The sequence below is a fragment of the Notamacropus eugenii genome, chromosome 2, assembly GCF_028372415.1.
Source record: "Notamacropus eugenii isolate mMacEug1 chromosome 2, mMacEug1.pri_v2, whole genome shotgun sequence".
Taxonomy (NCBI): Eukaryota; Metazoa; Chordata; class Mammalia; order Diprotodontia; family Macropodidae; genus Notamacropus; species Notamacropus eugenii.
The window spans coordinates 26,043,107-26,061,288 of NC_092873.1; the positions used below are offsets into that span (position 1 = coordinate 26,043,107).

Consider the following 18,182-nt stretch of genomic DNA (forward strand, 5'->3'; position numbering starts at 1 on the left):
TTGGAGTTCTTTCTCTCCCCGCTCTGAGGCTGGGGACAGTGATAGGGTGGATCTGGGCAGTGGGGGTTAGGGATGCTCAGAGGAGCCCAGTTTTGGGGGAGGCCCAAGACAGGAAGTGGGCAGGTCTGCTCTCCAGGCTTGGATGAGGGAGCCCCTCGCGGGGCCTCTACATCCTCTTCTCTCATATGAGGAGGTTGCAGCTGACCTCAAAGGTCCCTGCTGGCGCTGAGGTCCTATGATCTATGGATGGTCTCTGATCCCATGATGGATGGCCCTCCCCCCATCCTAGGGAGGCCAGGGCTAGGGGGCCAGGCACAAAGGGAAACCTGGCCCATGTTTCCATTGAAATGGATACTGTGGGTAGAAGGGAGAGAAATCAAGAGGATTGATGTTGGGGGTGGGCTGGGGAGAGAGGAAGGAAACCAGGGGCCTGCAGATCTTTCAGAAAGAGAGGAGACAGCTGGTGCCCCGGTGGCTGACCTGAGGCCAGGCCTGGTTTTAGACAGTAAGATGGATGGATGACCTGCCCTCCTGGGTGCTCGGCCCCAAAGTGGCGGGTGGGCCCTTCTGGGCCCAGCTCCCTCACCCCAAGCTGCCTGGGATACCAAAGGACTCTGAGCCACCAGGAGAATATTATTTTTCGGGAAGGAAGAGGAATGGGTCGTAAAAGTGTCCAGGGTCCTCGCTGCCTCTGAAATATGATCAGGGAGTCGGGCCGCAGAGGCACCAGAGTGGCTGGCAAGGATTCTGGGAATGGTTTGGGGCCAGTGACCTGGACCACTGAGTTCCTGGCTGGGGGATGGGGGGACAGGGAGGAGGAGGAAGAAGCTAGCTTCTTACAGATGTTCTGAGGCTCCAGGCAGCAGGGAAAGAGTACAAGGACCTGGTGGGGGGCCCAGCAATGGGGAGCAGTCCTGCTCCCAGGCTTGGTGATTCCAGGAGCTCCACACCTTCCCCCCACCTCAAAGCCCCAAAGGCCAGCAGGGGACCAGCACACCTCTTCATCCTCCCCCAGCAGCACCCCTTGTCTGAGCTGGTGTGCTCCTAAGTAAGGGCTTTCCTTCCCTGTGCTCTGTCCCAGGCCCAGGCAGGAGGTGACAGCGGACCAGGGCCAGCTAAGGGCCCTCTCTCCCTGGACAAGAAGCTCTCCCCTTAGGGCCTTCCTTCCTTGGCTGAGCTCTCCTGGCTCCTCAGAAATAGGATGTGGTCCCAGGCCAAGACAAAGGGAGACACGGTCCCTCCTTTCCTATTTTCCATCCATTCTCCTGGGGTATGCCATATGCTCAGATAAATAAGTATAAGAAAAAGTGGAGGGAGAAAGACCAACCACCCAAGGGAAGATCCGCTGAAGGGAAGGACATAGGAGGAGAAGAAGGGGGCAGTGGGTGCCTTCCAGAGCCTGGACAAAGGCACAGAGGTGGGCCACGCCAGAACCTCGTGTTCTCAGAGAAAACAAAGCTGCAAAGGGGACTTGCCAAGGGCTTTCAAAGCCAAACTGAGGAGGCTGGGTTTTATTCTCTCGGGGAAGAGGGAGCCCTGAAAATTAAGGAACAGAGAAGTGACCCAGTCACAATCTGTGTTGTTCTGTCAGGACAACGGGGTGGAGAAGGGGAGAGAGGGGAAGATGAGCACAGTCACAGTCCAGGCTGAAATAGGGCACTGGCCAGGAACTCTGAGGCAGAGGAAAGGATCTACAAGTCTTGACTTGAGTAGACATGGCAGCTGAGAGAGAAGGAAATTTTGCGGGCAGTGGGGCGGGGGTGGGGGGGTGGGGTGGTGTTGCGGGTGAGGGGGAGTGGCGCGCCAGGGGCGGCAGAAGAAGACTGGGCCCTTGACCTGATAGAATCGAGAGCATTTCACATCACATGGAATATAGGAGAAGTAAGTTGCTTCTGTTTGAGATGCTTTGAGTCTGAGATGCAAGAAGTGGGGCATGCTGGAAGATGGGGAGAACGCCACACTGACCAGCCAACCCAGGACCCAAAGGTTCCAAAGGGATCTTGACAAGGAAGAAGATTGTGGATGGGGAGAAAGGAAGGTCATAAGGAGGTGGAGAGCTCTCAGTTTACAATGAAGGAAACTGAGGCCCACACAGATATTAAATGAACTTATTCAAAGTCCCTCAGATAAAGAAATGAAGGGCTAAATTGGGGTGTAGACCTGGTTCACTTAGGTCCGGAAAAATCAATTTTCCAAGTACAAGATGGGGAAAGTGTATATGGTTCTGGATTTTTGTCATTCCATCTCCCCACTCCCTGCAAATGATCTGCAGGTGTCAGTGGACCTCAAGCTCCATTGGAGTCAGCCCGGTGATGAAGCTACTATACCAGTTACAGGGAATGATCTTGGGATACAGAGTGCCCAGGAACAGGGAGGTGGTTAGCCCTCTGGTCAGACTCCAGCTGCTCTGTTCCGTGTGACACATTTTTGGAGGAACATTTATCAGAGGGGTGAGAGAGGACTATGAAGCCCAGTGAAGAGTCCAGAAGGCAGAAGGCTCTTCCTGTGTCAGATTTGTCTTGCTTGGCCCAAAAGGCCAAACCAGGAAGCATGGGACTGGGGGGTGGGAGATGGGTGCAGAAGCTAGGCTCCTGCCTGACCTTTGATGCTTTGGTCAGTGAAATTCAGCACTGTTTTGTGAAGTAGCCACTATGCGCCCATCCTGGACGGTTGGCACAGAGGCCCAGAGAGCCCACCCTGGGCACTGGAGGATAAGGCTGGGCAGCTGGGTGACATCTGAGGGGGTCAGATCACTTTCCTCTGAAGAGAGGGACTGCTGTGAAAGAAGAGGTAGGGAAAACAAGTTCAATAGTCAGGGTCTGGCCAGGAGTACAGAAGAGGGGCGTGAATGAAGCTGAGAAGAGGCTCACACAGCTGAGGAGTTTCTCTGGTATATGCTCAGACCCAGGACTTAGGAAGATCATTTGGCAGCAGTTTAGACCCAAGACTGGGGAGGAGGGAGACTGGGTTCATGGCTGAGCCAGGCGTGATGCCCAGGGAGTGCAGGGAGCAAGTTGAAACGTCCACTTAGTGCTGTTGGTAGCTGATTGGATATGGCACCAGGATGGGGGAGGTTCAGGGAAGAATGGCCACTAGAGGGAACAGTGGGTCGAGAATCCACAAGAGCAGGGTTCATTCCTTATCTCAGACCCCCTACAAGCTGTGTGACTCTGTTTCCTCATCTGTAAAATGAGAGAGATTGGAGACTTCCATTGTCTCTGAATCTGTGATCTTTGGATAATCCTGAGCTTCTTTGGACAGGGGACCTGGGTGCTGGAAGGAAACAGGAATGCTCGGACGTTTAAAATGCAGGTTTAGGGAAAGATGATTAGGAAATCTGAGCACAGGCTTGGAGGACTTGGCACCATGGTCCTGGCATTCCAAGGGGCTGTTCTCATGGGTCAACACTAGCCTTGGGCCATTTCCCCAGAGAATGACTCTGGACTGCCCCATCTCTCAGAGCCACTGTAGAGGAGGCTTTACTCTGGCTGCTGCTGCTTGGCCCCTTGTTCCCCCTCCCCTCCCCTCCCCTCCACAGTCTGCCGCTTTACTCTCCCTCCCCAGCTGGTCCCATCCCTCCCCCTTAGGTTAGCCTCATTCTTCTTTGCTGCTGTTTGAGGGGTTTTTTTGGTGTGTGTGTGGGATCGGGATCTGTGATTTCATTGGTGTGACGAACTCCCCCCAGTTCACAGATGAACAACACACCTTCAATCACTTTTAGTTTCACAGGTGCCTAGGCTGTTTGGGTTCTGCCAAGGGAAATCACTCACTGACTGTCACAGTGTGGGTCAGAGGTGGCATTGTCTGGTCCCAAATTACCTGATCATAGACCTTGAACTGGAAGAGCCTTAGGAGCCCCTAAGCCCAACCCCATCATTTTACAGCTGGGGAAACTGAGTCCCAGAGAGTCCAAAGGACTCCAGGAATGGCTGAGAATGAGTCATCGGAGGCTTAAAGGAAGATGGATTTTGAGGAAGGAGGGCAAACCCGGGCACAAGCGGCAGCTCTTGGGAATGCAGGGAGGAGAGACATGCAGGCTGGGATGCTCAGCTCAGGCAAGAGTTGGACTGGAACTGAGTATATGAAGAGATCATGGCAAACGCCCTATGGGGCAGGGCCTTCAGTGTGGGTGGGTGTGGGGGATTTGTTTGTATTTTCTCCTACAAATAATGGGCAGCAGCTGCATGTGTTTGAGCAGAGGAGGAGCATGATCAGATCAGAGAGTATCCGGGCCTCAGTTTCCTCATCTGCCCCATTAGAGGCTTGGCCAAGATGGCCTCTGAGTTCCCTTTCTACTCCAGTCTCCAATCCCAGGACTTCACATCCTATCTGGGCTAAGAGGCCATGGAGGCCAGAGCCCTGTGCATGCCACCCCAGGTTCCAGAAAGATCTTGAGGCATTCCCAGTTCAGCCACACCTTCAGGCTCACAAAGTGCCACCTCCACGACAATTCTGTGAGTCCAGGATTGCCAGGGTCATCATCTTCACTTACAGGGGAGGACCCTGTGGTTCAAAGAGATGGGAAGGCTTGCCCAGGGCCTGCACACCATAAGCACTTAAAAATGCTTGTGGACTGACTGATTGCCAAACCAGCTGCCTCAGAAGGATGAAAGTGGAGCTTGTGTCTTGCTCCATGGGAGACCCTCAGTCAGAGAACATGGGTTCCAATCTCCTCATCTGGGAGTCCAGTTCCTGATCTTTACTTCCATTGGTGAGTCTGTCTCTTCTTCTGTCTCTCCCTCTGTTTGTCTCTCCCTTTGTCTCTGTCTCTCCTTCTGTCTCTCCCTCTGTGTCTCCCGGTGTCTCTCCTGTCTCTGTCTCTTCCTCTGTCTCTCCTCTGTGTCTCTCCCTCTGTCTCTCCTGTCTCTGTCTCTTCCTCTGTCTCTCCTCTGTGTCTCTCCCTCTGTCTCTATCTCCCCCTTTGTCTCTGTCTCTCCCTCCAGGTGTGTCTGTTTGCTGGACAGCTCTGGTTTTCTTCATCTGTTACTATCTGTCAGTGTCTGTCCTGTCCTGGCTCTGCCTGTCATTTTCTGCCAGTCTTTCTTTGTCTAACCATTTCGCTGGGTTGTCTTCATGCCCATCTGTGGCAGCCTGGAGAGGGAGCCTGACCAGGACTAGTAAGTGACAGTCTCCCTGGCTTCTGCTCTGGGTAGCAAAGTCCCAACCCTCCCCTCCCCCTCCCCCACTCCAAGGACTGTAGGGAGTTCTGAATGATACATTTTAACAAGGATGTTGATAAGGTGGAGAATGTACCAAGGTGAGGGGCGGGGGTAGACAGGGTGATGAAAGGCCTGTTGAGATGCAGCTGAGGAGAAGAGGGTGGACAAGGAAGGTAGGAAACACACTTATTAAACACCTACTGTGTGCCAGGGACTGCCTTAAACACTTCACAGCTATGATCTCGTGGGAGGTGGGCATTATTATTGTCACCCCCTACTCTACAGCCGGGGAAACTGAGGCAGACAGTGCTCTTGTCCAAGGTCACAGAGGACTTGTATTTGATCCCAAATCTTCCTGATTTTAGGGCAGCTTAGCAGACCGTGCTGCCACCTAGCGGCTCCTAGGAACATGCCACTGTATCTTATTGTCCCACCCCCAAGAAGCGAGTCAGGCCTGGCCCCACAGCACAGAACCAGGAACGGGATGGCGACAGGACTGCGCTCTCCAGATGGGCTGATTTCCGGGTGCTGACACTCTGGTGCTGCCTGCCTCGATTTCTCTGACACACTCCCTTTAGAAGATGCCCAGGCCCCTACCTGCCCTCCAGAGCAGCTCCTCTTGGAATCTCCATTTTAAGGAAACTTGGTCCATCCCTTGGTCCATCTCTCCTCTCCCACTCTCCCTGGCCTCTCCAGAATTCACCACATCCCCTAGTTGGGGCTGCTCTCTTTTTGGCATTATTTCCCCCCCATAAGAGTAACTTCCCCTTTGGAAGACAGGGGCTGCCTTCATTTCACTAGGTTTGCGTGCCTGCGCTTAGCACAATGCCTGCAGTCATTTCAGACTCTTGGAGGCCCCATTGGGGGTCTTCTTGGCAAAGATATGGAACTGAGACACACAAGGTGAAGTGACTTGTTCAGGGTCACACAGCTAGGAAGTGTCTAAGGCTAGGTTTGAACTCAGGTCTTCCTGACTCCAGGCCCAGCACTCTATCCACTGTGCCATCTAACTGTCCAGTCCACAGTGCCTGACACAGAGTAAACCCTTAATAAGAGCCTGGATCCCAGACTTCACTATTCCTTTTGTTCAGCTGTTGTGCTGGGGAAGGCAATACTTTGGTGGGCAATGGTGAGGTTGGTGTGGCTATGGCCAGATGTGGGAGGGTTAATTCTGTGGCCTGTGACATAGGAAGGGTTAACTCTGGGGCTTCCACCTTTCAAACTGAGTCAAAAGATTTCTCCTGAGCCCAGAATGGGTGAGTCAAAAGTTTGATTATCATTTTAACTGCTGCCAGATAAAGGCTACAAACATGGGCACTTCATCTAAGTGGGGCTCAGGGCCAGGAATGAGGGCTTAGATGGAGAAACATAGGATCATATATTAAAATCTGGGAAGGACTTCAGAGGATTTTACAGGGGAGGAAACTGAGGCCCAGAAAGGTCAAATGGCTTTAGCTGGGAGCCCAGGGATGGGGAAGGGGCTCAGGCTGAGGAGGGATGGGGCTCAGGAAAAGGGAGGGACAAGATGCAGGATGAGGGAGGATGGGGCTGAGGACGAGGGATGCGGCAGGTTGAGTGCGGGGCTGGGGGTGCCTCTTCTGGGCTCCTCTTCGAACCGCCCTGATTGCGGGGCTGATCAGCGTCGCCACGGGCCTCGGGGAGGGGGTGGGGGTGCGGGGGCCGGCGGGGGCGGAGAAGCGCCTCCCTCTGCTCCTGCCGTGGCTCTGGCGCCCAGCCCCCGCCCCCACGGTCCCTGCTCAGTCCCTGGTCCCCTGAGCGGAGCTCGCTGACAGGTGACAGGTCCTAGCGCCTGGGAGGGAGCCTTTGGGCAGCCGGGCGGGGAGGTGGGAGAGCTCAGCAGAAAGGGCGACAGCAGGGAGGAGGGAGGAGGGAAGAGGAAGAGGGAGGAGGGAGCGGAGCCGGTTCTGCCGCAGACGGTCGGTCAGCCCGCCACTCGCTCGCTAACTGTCTCGGGGAGGGCACCGGCAGCCGCCAGCCTCAGGCTCCGGAGGCCTGGGAGGCAGGCACTGAGGCCCAGGCGCAGGCTCCAGACGCTGGACGCCGGGCGCCAGGGGGTGGGTGGGTTTGTCGGGGGAAATCAGCCGGCCTCCCCCTCCTGCGCTGCCCCAGGGCTAGGATCCCTCAGGAGGATGGATCCTCCTGCGCTGCCCTGCTGTCTGTGACTGTGAGTGTGCGTGTGTGCTCACCCAGGGTGTCACTGAGTGCCTTTCTGAGTGTTGTGAGTGGGGAGGGGAAATGTTGGTGTGACGGTGGGGGAGAGGGGAGAGCACCTTCTTGTTTTAGTGCCACTGTGCATTTGCTGAGGGATGGTGCGTGTGAAAGGATGTGGGAGTCTGAGTCTGGGTGTGTGATGGTGTATTTGTATGACTCAAGGGGTTTGTGTGTCTGGGGAGGGCATTGCCTGGATCAGAAGGTGTCATTGTGAAGGCTGAATGTGTATGTGCTGGAGGATGTCATTAGTGGATCTGAGGGTGGTTTGTGTGACAAATATATAGACCATTGTGTCATTGTGTGTCTGAAGACATGTGAAGGTGTTATGGTGAGGTGTGTGTGTGTGTGTGTGTGTGTGTGTGTGTGTGTGTGTGTGTGTGTGTGTGTAGAGAGAGAGAGAGAGAGAGCAGACTCCAAAATGATGAGAAGTCCCCCACATTGCTGTGAAGGCAAAGGACTGCAAAGTCCTTTGGCAGCTGGGCTTGCTGGTGGGAGGGATGGTAGTGGCTGGGGTGCTGGCCTAGGGTGCAGGCTAGGGCTGGGTGCTGGCCAGGGAGATAGGGAATGATGACCTCAGCCAGGGCTGAGGAGGCCTGGAGGCACTGCTGGAGTTGCTAGGGGCTCCCAAGGGAGGAGGAGATGGCCCCCAGAGAGGGAAGGAGGGGAACCCCGACTTGGGCTAGGCTGAAGCCCTGGCCCTGAATGTCAATTCTACCTTGTCTTCCTTCCCTCTCCTTCCCACCCTTTCCCCCCACCCTTCCTGCTCTTCCAGGGCCGCCCAGGCCACTCCTCAGCTCCATACCTGACCCCCCAGCTGGCATCACGGAGGGCCCTCAGGAAGCCCGGGTGACCCCGTCCTGTCCCCTGGACGGGGCCTTCTGGATCCCCCGGCCTCCAGGCGCCCCCCCGAAGGGCTGCTTCGCTTGCGTGTCCAAGCCCCCGGCCCTGCAGCCTTCAGCAGCCTCCTCAGCAGCTGCACAGGGCCCGGCCCCCACCCTGTGTCCGATGGAGGCCAAGAGCTGCAAGGCTGACAGTGTCCGGACCGGCACAGGCTCAGGACCCGGCAAGCACTCGGCGGAGAAAAAGACCATGACGAACCCCACCACTGTCATTGAAATCTACCCTGATACCACGGAGGTCAATGACTATTACCTCTGGTCCATTTTCAACTTTGTCTACCTCAACTTCTGCTGTCTGGGCTTCATTGCTCTGGCCTACTCCCTGAAGGTGAGTGAGGGGCTGGTGGGGAGGGAGACCAGGGCTTGAGCCAAGGAACAAGGATGAGGGGAGTGGGGGTGCCCCAGGCTGCTCAGAACCCTCCTCCAATCAGAATGGGCCCAGACTCTCCCTGTTCCTGTCTCTTGGTCCCCAGCTCACTTGATACCATGATCCCTGACTGCAGTACATGGCTTTCTGCCCATTTTAGGCCAAGCCAGGGGTAGAGTTGAGAGCCACAAGAGAGCCACAGCAGGGCTGGAGTTGGGGAGAGTCTGAGGGAAGGAAAGTCTAAGGATGTCCACAGCCCCAGGGCAGGGTGGGAAGACCATACCTTCCCCCTCCCCCTCCCTCTCCCTCTCCCTCTCCCTCTCCCCACTCCCCCAGGGACACGGATGTGGACAAACACTTGGTCCTCGTTTCTCTTTGGCTGTCTCAGGTTGGGTGAGGTCCTCCCCAACCCCTGGACTGGCCTGTCCATGATCACAGGACTCAGCCCCCTGAGTGGGCAGGGAGGACAGCTGTGACCAAAGGAGCCCATTGCTGTACCCTCTGGCAGGCATGGGCTGTGGCCTGCTAAGTGTCACCATCTCCCTCTCTTTATGCAGATGAAAGTGAGGATGGTGGCAGAGAGACTGAGAGGGGTGATCCTAGAAGGCTTAGGGTTCGGGTTAGTCAGGGCTTAGCAGAGAGTGAAGTTAGAGATGGGCCTCAGATGAATTCCTGAGTTATCTAGGCTGGCTGAAAAGCAGGCGCTAGAGGAACAGGAAGCAGGCATTCAGAGCCAGGACAGGGCAAGAGGCCTGATCTGGGACTTGGGCCTGTAAGGAGTAGGCTAATGGGGCTACCAGTCACCCCTGCCCAGACCTGGGGGCAGGACAGAGGAGGCTGCAGTGGAGGCGGAATGTAGCCCAACGAACCCAGGAGGAAAAACCAGAAGTCATGAAACCTCAGAACAGAGAACGTGTAATGTGAGAGCTAGAGGGAGGGCTTGGAATCCAGAACCCAGGATGACAGAGCTGGGAGGGACCTTAGAACACAGAGCTAGGGTGAGGGCTTGGAATCCAGGACATCAGAATTGAGTGAGGCCTGCAAAACCAGCCCCTTGGGTACCCTGGAGGTCCCTCCAGTTTGAGGGACTCCACTTTCCATGTGAAGAAAGGGCTCCTCAGGGCAGTGTCCCCACAGTCCTAAGCATTGGTGGGAGAATTCTGACCCAAGGCTGGGCTGACTGTCCAATGGTCAAGCAAGGCTGGTTGGCCATCTGCACAGGGCTTTCCAGCAAAGAATGGAAGGGACATGCCAGGCCAAGCAGGACTAAAAGTCACATGTGAACCCCAAGGCTAGCCTTGGTGACCCCCTGAGATCCCCCAGGTCTGGTCGGGCCAGGCATGAATGAGACATTCGGAAGTCTCATCCATGACACCTGGTGACCAGGAAGGAAGGAGGGATCCAGAAGCCTTATGGACTGGTCACCAGTCCCAAGCAATACTCTGCAGAATCAGAGCGTCAGAATGGAGGCCCAGGCCCAGAAGGGAAAGAAGCCTGCCCCTGGATGACCCACATGACATGGATGATCTGCTCCTAGAGTTTGTAAGCAGTGCTGCAATTTGAACCCAGACCCTTGGAGTATCAGTCCAGGCTCTTGCCATAGTCAGAGCTGTAGTGGGGAGGCCTATGGCTAGGTCCGAGACTTCCTCTGGTCACTGTCACCATCTCAGAGGGCAGATGGAACATGCTTGAGTATAGAGTACTTTGTACCCATTGTGCAGTGGGGGACCGAATGACCTTCTGGGCATAGAGTGATCTGATCTAATCCTCCCCAGCTCAGATATTACCTCTCCCTCCCCATTTCTCTCAAAGACTGGGGACCTCCATGCCTTGGCTCAGGATGGGCCAGCTCATCAGTTTTCCCTAGAACTGGACTCCCAGTTTGCCAACCCAGATCCATTTCCCTAAAATACTCTTATCACTTCCCTCCCATTACTGTGTGTGTGTGTGTGGGGGGGGGGGTGGCAGGGATAGAGGCAGGAAGGGAAGGGACCACAGTGGGAGAAAGGAACTAGTTTGGAAACCTGGGGAAAGGTATGCCAAAGACACCTTGCCTTCTCCCACCACCTCCCTTCAGCCTGGCTTGTCCCTGCCTTCTTCAGTTTGCCCAGACCTTTCCTTCCCCTCTCTCCTTACTGGCTAACCATCCACAAGGCCCCTGTATACCATCCAACCCTGTGTGGGAGGCAGGATAGGGAGCAAACCAGCTTGGGAGAGCCCACAGCCAGTTGGGGAGAAAATTTCTCAGAATTTGAACACGATGACTGCAGGGTCTTCTTTTATCCTTGGCCTGAGATGGGCAACACCTGGTACCCATGTACCAGGGGATCTGGCTCTACCACTGACTTGCTGGATGACCTTGGGCTCTCCCCTGACCCTGTTCTCCAAGAGGGCAGCTGCCCAGAGGAGGAGTCTAGGCTCCAGTTATGGAGGGGTACAGTGCCCAGAACCTGCCCTTCCTTCTCCAAAGAGTTTGTGCCAGGTGAGCTGGCTCCCGCCTCCAGGGTTGTTGCTAGGTCACAGATTCCTGGACGATGCAGGATTTAGGACAAGAAGGGGAAGTACGAAGTTTGTTTAGCATGTGACCTGGGCTCATCAGAATGGCCCTCAAATTCCAAGTTCATTCTCTACTCCAGGGGCATCTCTAGCCTCAGTGATCCTTCTCCCACTGCCAGGAACCAAGGTCCCCCTAGGGGGATTCTAGCAGGGCAGGGTCCTGAATTTGGCTCACTTGACAGGGCACAGAGATACTATGGGATCCATGAGTGTGTACGGTATTGAACTGCCCCCAACCCCATCCATCCCTGTTTTCAGGGAAAGCTTCGACTTTCTTCAGGGCAGCCCTCTAAAAGCCAATACTGCTCTATCTGTCCCCTCTGAAGCCCCTAGACTCTGGGACCCCAACCCTCCATAGAACCAAGGAAAAAACCCAGCTTGATTCAGTAAAAAGAAGCCTTCATTCAGAGTCAAATCCTCCCCCTCTCCTTTGCCTGCTGTGTGACCGTGGGCAAATGCCCTACATTCTCTGAGCCTCAGTGTTCTCATTGTGTACTGGGGGGCCGGGGGAGGATTAGATGGTCTCTTCTGTGGATGCCTAAGATCCTTGGATGGCTCATTCTAGTCCTGAGTCTGAGTTTCAGACTGGGTGACACGGGGTAAGCCGTCTCTGGCCTCCAGGTCTCATTCCTCCTGGGGGAACTGGGGTTGCTGCAGGGCTCTGAGGTCCTGCCCAGCTTTGGGGCTCAGAGCTCAATAGCTGGAGCAGGCCTATGTACTGTTCTCTGGCGCCACCTCATGTCCAGAGAAGGGCAGGCAGGAGCTCTCAGAATAGGTCAGGTAGAGCTGTCCAGCTCACACTTTTCTGAACTCCCCCAAGGGAGAGCCCAGCCAAGTACACTGAGTCAGGGGACTTCTGTAGGACCCTGCTGGGGCTTCAGTTACCTCCTCTGTAGACTGAGCCTGGGAATCGGTGACATAATCTCTTTCCAAAGTTTGAGTCCTACATACAGGTCTGTTGTTATTACCACCATGTGATAATAACCTGCTAGTAAGCACTAGAGGCAGCTTGGGAATGCAAGAGGAGCTAGCCTTTAGCAGCTTGACCCCAGAGGGCAGAGCCCGGAGCAAGAGGGCAGAGAAGGCTTGAAGCAGAAAAAGTTTCTTGGTGTTAGTTCTCTCAGAACTAACAATATTCTTGGCCAGCCAGAAAATATCCCTTCCTTCACACTGGGATGGGATTCCCTCTGGCTCTATTGGTATGGAGGGAGCTGCAGAAGGTGTTAGGTGGGGAAAGCTGGATGGCACAGTGGATAGAGTGCTGGACTTGGCTTCATGGAAGACCAAGGGCTGCTTCAGATGCTTGCTAGCTGTGTGACACTGGGCAAATCACTTTGACCACTGCCTGCCTTAGGGACTGAGCGAGAGAAATATGAGTTCTTCCTAGAAGAAAGAGAGCCAAGAGAGAGTTGCAAGGATCCTAGCCTCTAGAGGCCAGGCTAGGGACAGAACACAGAAAGGGAGCTGTCCTCAAGGGGATCCTATGACCCCCTGAGAGTGAGTGGCCTGAACGAGGGGGAGCAGGTAGTCCTCAAGGCTTCCTGTTCCCCAGACCCTCCCCACTGGGCCTAGAATAAGGTGTGCTGTTGTTTTTAGATGGTCCCTACTAAAAGGCAGATTTAATGCTTCCCTCTCTCCCTATCTCATCAAGTTTGCAGAGCCTTGACGACTGTTTGGTGTCATAGACATGGATTCGGGGGTCTGGATTCAAGTCTCAGCCTTGCTAGAGCAGGAGAAGATTCGTACAGAGCTGCAAAGTCACTATCCCCTCTCCTCTATGGGTCCCAGTTTTGTTATCTGTAAAATGAAGGGATTATAACCCTGAGTCCTACGGGCTTGGGTCCTATGATCCCATACTAGGCAGGAGCTCTAGGGAGGGCTGTGATGCAGCCAACCCCAGAAAACAAGATTGAGAGACTGAGAGCTCAGAGGGCATCTTAGGAACCTCTGAATTCAAACCCTTCATTTTGATAGATGATGAAAGGGAGGCCTGGTGAGGGGAGGGGAAGAGCCTTGTCTGACCTTGTACAAGCAGTCACTTAGCAGATTGGGATTTGAAACCCTGGGCTGGGATTCCATAACCTGACAGCTCCAGGTTCAATAAACTTGTTCCTTTCAAAAGCCAGTCTGAAAAAAGAAAGACAACAGGTGGGCAGTCATTCCTAGGCCAGGACCATGAACTGACAGCAGTGGTGGAGGCAGAGAGGGGAGGACAGATAGGGAGACAGGCAGACAGATGGGCAGGCAGACAGACAGGCAGAGAGATGAATGGTCAAACAGGTTTTTTTTTGTTTTTTACAATTTGCTTTCTTTCAGGTGGAATGATAGCCAGATGGACAGCCAGACAGGCAGAGAGACAAACTTTTCCTCCCTAGCAGTTCAGGGGGCCAACTTAGCGATCATTGGGAAAGGCTAGAAGGTGAAGCCCTAGGTGAGCCAGGTTCAGGGAGGGGGCTCAAGCTCTGCCTGGGCACTTCCTGTCTAGCCCACCTTCCCTTCTGTTTTGGCCTCAGGTTCGGGACAAGAAACTACTGAATGATTTGAATGGGGCTGTGGAAGACGCCAAGACGGCCCGTCTCTTCAATATCACCAGCTCAGCTCTGGCCGCCTTCTGCCTACTTCTCATTTTCATTTTCCTGCGGTACCCCCTCAATGACTACTGAGCGGGGGCAGGGAGGCTCTTGCTCCCTCCCCATCCCACTGACCTGAACTGTCAGGGGGAGAAGAGTTTGATTTGGATATTTTTACAGGGGAATTAATCATTTAAAATATTTATTTTCAATATAAGAGGGACAGGGTGGGAGGGGAGTGGGAAGGGTAGAGAGAACCAGGGAAAGACATCTAGGAGAAGTCAGGGTGGAGTGGGAGCCCCATTGAATCCTCCATGTGGCTCCCAGGACTGCTGAGTCCAGGCTGAACCAGGGCTCAGGGCCACCAGGGTGTACTGGGAAACAAGAGTAGGGGATGAGGGGGACTATAGGGGGCTATGCCTTCTGTCTCACCCACTATACAGGGCCCTCCCCAGTCCAACCTTCTCCCTGGCTTAGTGCTTCAGCTACACCCACAACCCCAGCAATCAACAGCCTGGCCTGTCAGCACCTGCTCCCCAGCCCTTGCAAACCCCCTTCCCCCTCCTAAGGGCACAGCCCCTAGCACCAGGCCTGAGCTGCCATGGGGGCAGAGCAGGATGGTCGTTACGGTTGGCTGCTCAGGTTACCTGCCCAACTCTTCACCTTGCTTAGAGCTACTGAGATCGGGTGACTTTCCAATGACATGCCTCTGTCCAGCTCCCCAAAAGCCTAATTTGCAGGGTTCAGGCTGGAGATGAGGGGGTATGAGAGCTCCTGAGGTCTAGTCCTGGCCCACATTCCCTTCCCAGCCTTCAGAAGACCTCCCATGTCTTTGAATCCGACCAATGAGCTTGGGAGGGAAGGGCATGGGCCTCAGGATGTCAAGGAAACAGGTCCCCAAAGAGGGAGCGACTTTGCCAGGCTCATCCAGCACATTAGAGTGCTCTGATGGCTAATACAACTCAAGGATTTACAGAGAAGTCCTTCACCAAGTGCTGTGGGTTGAGTGGTTCCTACCCTCAGGGAGCTACTAATCTGCTTGGGGAGACCAGACTCACATGGAGAGGACAAACCAGGCGGGAAGGTTGTTGTGACCTAACGTTACTATCCTCAAACACTGTGACTTGACTTCTGTGTGCGTGGTGTGTGTGTGTGTGTGTGTGTGTGTGTGTGTGTGTGTTTGTCTGTCTGTCTGTCCATGCCTGTTCCTGTGTGTCTGCCTGGCTGGCTCATTGGCTTCTCCAACTGGCCAGTGCTTGGGCTCTGTGTCTTGCTGTCTTTGTGAGTGGACTCCTCTCCTCCTGTGTTTTTTTTTGCGAGCAGAGCTGGGGTCAGAAGGGCACCAATTTTGTAGTAAGAAGACTTGGCTTACACTTACTAGCACTGTGAACTTGGACACGTCTTTGCCCTCTCCTGGGTCTCAGGTCCTCCCTTTGTCCAAGGAGGGTGGGGAGAGCTCCATGGTCCCTCCCAGTTAAGACAAGTCTATGACTGAGTTTGACAACCCATCAGCAAGCAGGAGGTAAATTATGAACTGGAGAGGCAGCCCACCATCTAGAGAAAAGCAAATCCCCAGACCCCAGGGGAGATTGCTTAGTTCAGCTTTACTGACCCAGCTTTGAGAGCCAAGGCAGGATGGAGGAGCAGCCTACAGACCCTCTACTTTTGCTGCCTCTTTTCCCCACTCTGTCCACAGAATCTCGTCTACCTGGGCCCCCAGGAAACCCTCATGGCCCTGACTGGGGTGCTGGCTGATACTAGGGAGAGGAGTGTTGAGGGGATCATGATTGCATGGAAAGATGCTGAAGGTCAAGGGAAGCAGAAGGGGCTTGAAGTTAATTGACCTCTGGAGAGATACCTCTGTCCCTCTGAAATCGCTGGTGCTGTTGTCAAGAGCAGAGGTCAGCCTTCCTCTAGGGACTACCCAGAACTAAATGGACAGAGGGCCAGCAGCCCCACAGCTGGAGCTAGGGAAGCAGCCCCACAGCTGGAGCTAGGGAAGCCCATGGTTCTGGAAGATTGGAGGCGATGGGATTTGCAGGGGTACGTAGATGGGTGGGGCAACTCCAGTGTCCAGGGCCAGTCTGAGCTTGACCCCAGAGCGGGCAGGCATAACACTTTGGTTGGTATGCTTGCAGAGTTCCCTAGTAGACAAGTCAATAGACCAGACTAACATGACTCTCAGTCTCCTGAGACAACTCTCACAGCTAGGTCCCAGCCTTGCCCTTGACCTGGGCCACGGCTTCACACCACCTCTTCATCTACTTGCCAGCTCCCACCACTGCCATGCTCCAAAGGGCCCTTTTTTCCTGGTCATGCCCATAGACTTCTCCTATTCTGAGAGGAGATTTCCTCAGTTCAGGGAAGAGGGGGAAAGGAGGGGGAGGCCACACACAGCTCAGCCTCTTGCCATCCTGATGTGATCCATCTCTGAGCTGGGAGCCAGGGCACCTGGCTTTGTGCTCTGGCTCTTCCACTGATTAACCATATGACCCCTCTCTGAGACTCAGTTTTCCCATTTATTGTTCCCTTATTTCCCTATGCCAGGCTCAGGGGGTAGGAGTGGGAGCCAGGGTGAAGGCAGGAGTAGCAGAGATGGGAGAAGGAAGGACCAGGTACCCCCATTTGTGGGTTCTGAGCCATCAGGATCATGGATGACTATCAGGCAAGGCCTGAGCTTGTACAGCAATCCTGGGGCTCTTCATGAGGCTCAAGGCCCTGGGGGCAAGAGGCTGTTTTTCCATCTCTGGATTACACTGAGCCCCAGCAGCATCCAGGCAAGCTGCCTGAGTGGCCTGAGAGCTAGAGTGAGGCCCAGGCTTCCTGCCTCCTTTCAGACTGGCTTCTCTGCTGGTGAAGCTGATTGTTCCTTGCCCAGGCTCTCCCAGCTGTCCCTAAGGCATGGTGCTGCCTTTGCTCTCTCTGCTCACCCCCTCCCTCCTAACTCATCTCAGTCTTGAGCTCCCCCTTCTCCCAATTAGACCATGTGCTCCTTGCTGACAGGTCCTGTGAACAATCTGTCTTTGTAATCTAACCTCTTGCCCCGTCCAGGGCCTTGCACACACTTGGTGACTAATAAATGTTTGTCTAACTGAATGGAATGGAACTTTTCTGTCCCACGGTAGAGACACTGAAGGGCAAAAGCTTGGGGACTCTGGGGACCCTGAGCATGTCTCTAAACAGAGCACCTGGTCGGGGGCCTGTTCAGGCTACAAAGTCCTCTCTGTCCCAGTCCCCAGCACCCTGAATGCCACTCCTCTGTCTAACCCCACCAGCTCTATCCAGACTCTCCCAGCCCTGTGCAGCCAAGGGCCTCTCACCACTTCCTGAGAATGGCTTGTTTGCAGGACCCAGATCTAGGTGAGAGATGGTTGACTTCTGGGGAGGTGATCATATCAAAGATCTCTTCCCATCATCTCTCTTACTGAGGATGCCACCCTCTCTGCACTCTACCTTCTCTGAGTTTGGTACAACACTGGGGCCTGGGGAAGAAGGTGGCACTCATTGAAATACATTGTTTGGGGGGGGGGTGTCCTATGGCTCTTTTATGTGATTTTCCTTCTTTTGGGTGGGGGTGGAAAAGGCCAAACAAGTCAAGGTTCTCTAGAGCACCCCCTCTGGCTACTGCCAAAGACAGAAATCTCCAAGACTGGGCTTGGAACCCAGAAACTCAGATCATGGGCCTCAGGCCTGGGAGCAGAGAAGGTCCCCAGTTCGTGTCCTGAGCCTGCCTCACATTGCCAATTTCCCAAAAGGTAGGTTAACATAAAGCAGGCATGTTCCATGTTTGTCCTTTCTTACATTCCTCTTTCTAAAGAACCAGAGGCTGCTGGAACAAGCCCCGCCCCTCTCCTCCTACTGTCATTCACAGGGGACAGCTACATGGTGCCACAGAACACAGAGGCCCAAACCTGCAATCAGGAAGATCTGAGTTTAAATCTGTCCTCAGACACTGGCTGAGGACATCACCTCAATCATCCGCCATCACCTCAATTCCCTCAGATGTAAAATGCAGACAAGAGTACCTACTTGCTGTGAGGATGAAATGAGATTACGACTGAAAAGCCCTTAGCATAGTGCCTGGCACATAGCCCCTGCTCTGTGAGAAGAGCATGAAAGGCTGCTCACAGAATTCCAAGGCTCTGGGCTCAGTGAGGGGAAGGAGTTGAATATTTCTCTAGGCTCTTCCGTTGCTGTCAGGAAGGGGGCGTTCTCAGCTACTCGAATCTTGGCATTTCCATCAGAGGAATAAGCAATCTCTGGAGCTGTCCAGTGCTGAAAGATGGATCCATAGACAAAGACTGGATGTGGTAGATCTGGGGTGTTAAAGGTCCCCTTGGGGGTCATCCTGACAGAATCATCCTGGGTCTCAAGGCTCTTCAAAGGGAATGGTGAGGCC

At 54.3% G+C, this 18,182-nt stretch overlaps 1 protein-coding gene across 1 annotated transcript; it reads left to right on the forward strand.

Moving 5' to 3' along the window:
- The first annotated feature begins 7,537 nt into the window (after positions 1-7,537).
- On the forward strand, positions 7,538-16,879 carry IFITM10 (interferon induced transmembrane protein 10). The gene is made up of 2 exons (XM_072639505.1): positions 7,538-8,618; positions 13,727-16,879. Exons 1-2 carry the CDS (start codon positions 8,094-8,096, stop codon positions 13,874-13,876), a joined length of 675 nt encoding a protein of 224 aa, XP_072495606.1. The 5' UTR covers positions 7,538-8,093; the 3' UTR covers positions 13,877-16,879.
- Positions 16,880-18,182: the final 1,303 nt, after the last annotated feature.

Excerpts from the sequence above, each read along its gene's own strand:
- IFITM10 (XM_072639505.1), top strand. The coding sequence starts at position 8,094 with ATGTCAATTCTACCTTGTCTTCCTTCCCTCTCCTTCCCACCCTTTCCC. Across the intron at positions 8,619-13,726 it reads CTCTGGCCTACTCCCTGAAG|GTTCGGGACAAGAAACTACT; the intron begins GTGAGTGAGGGG and ends TTTTGGCCTCAG.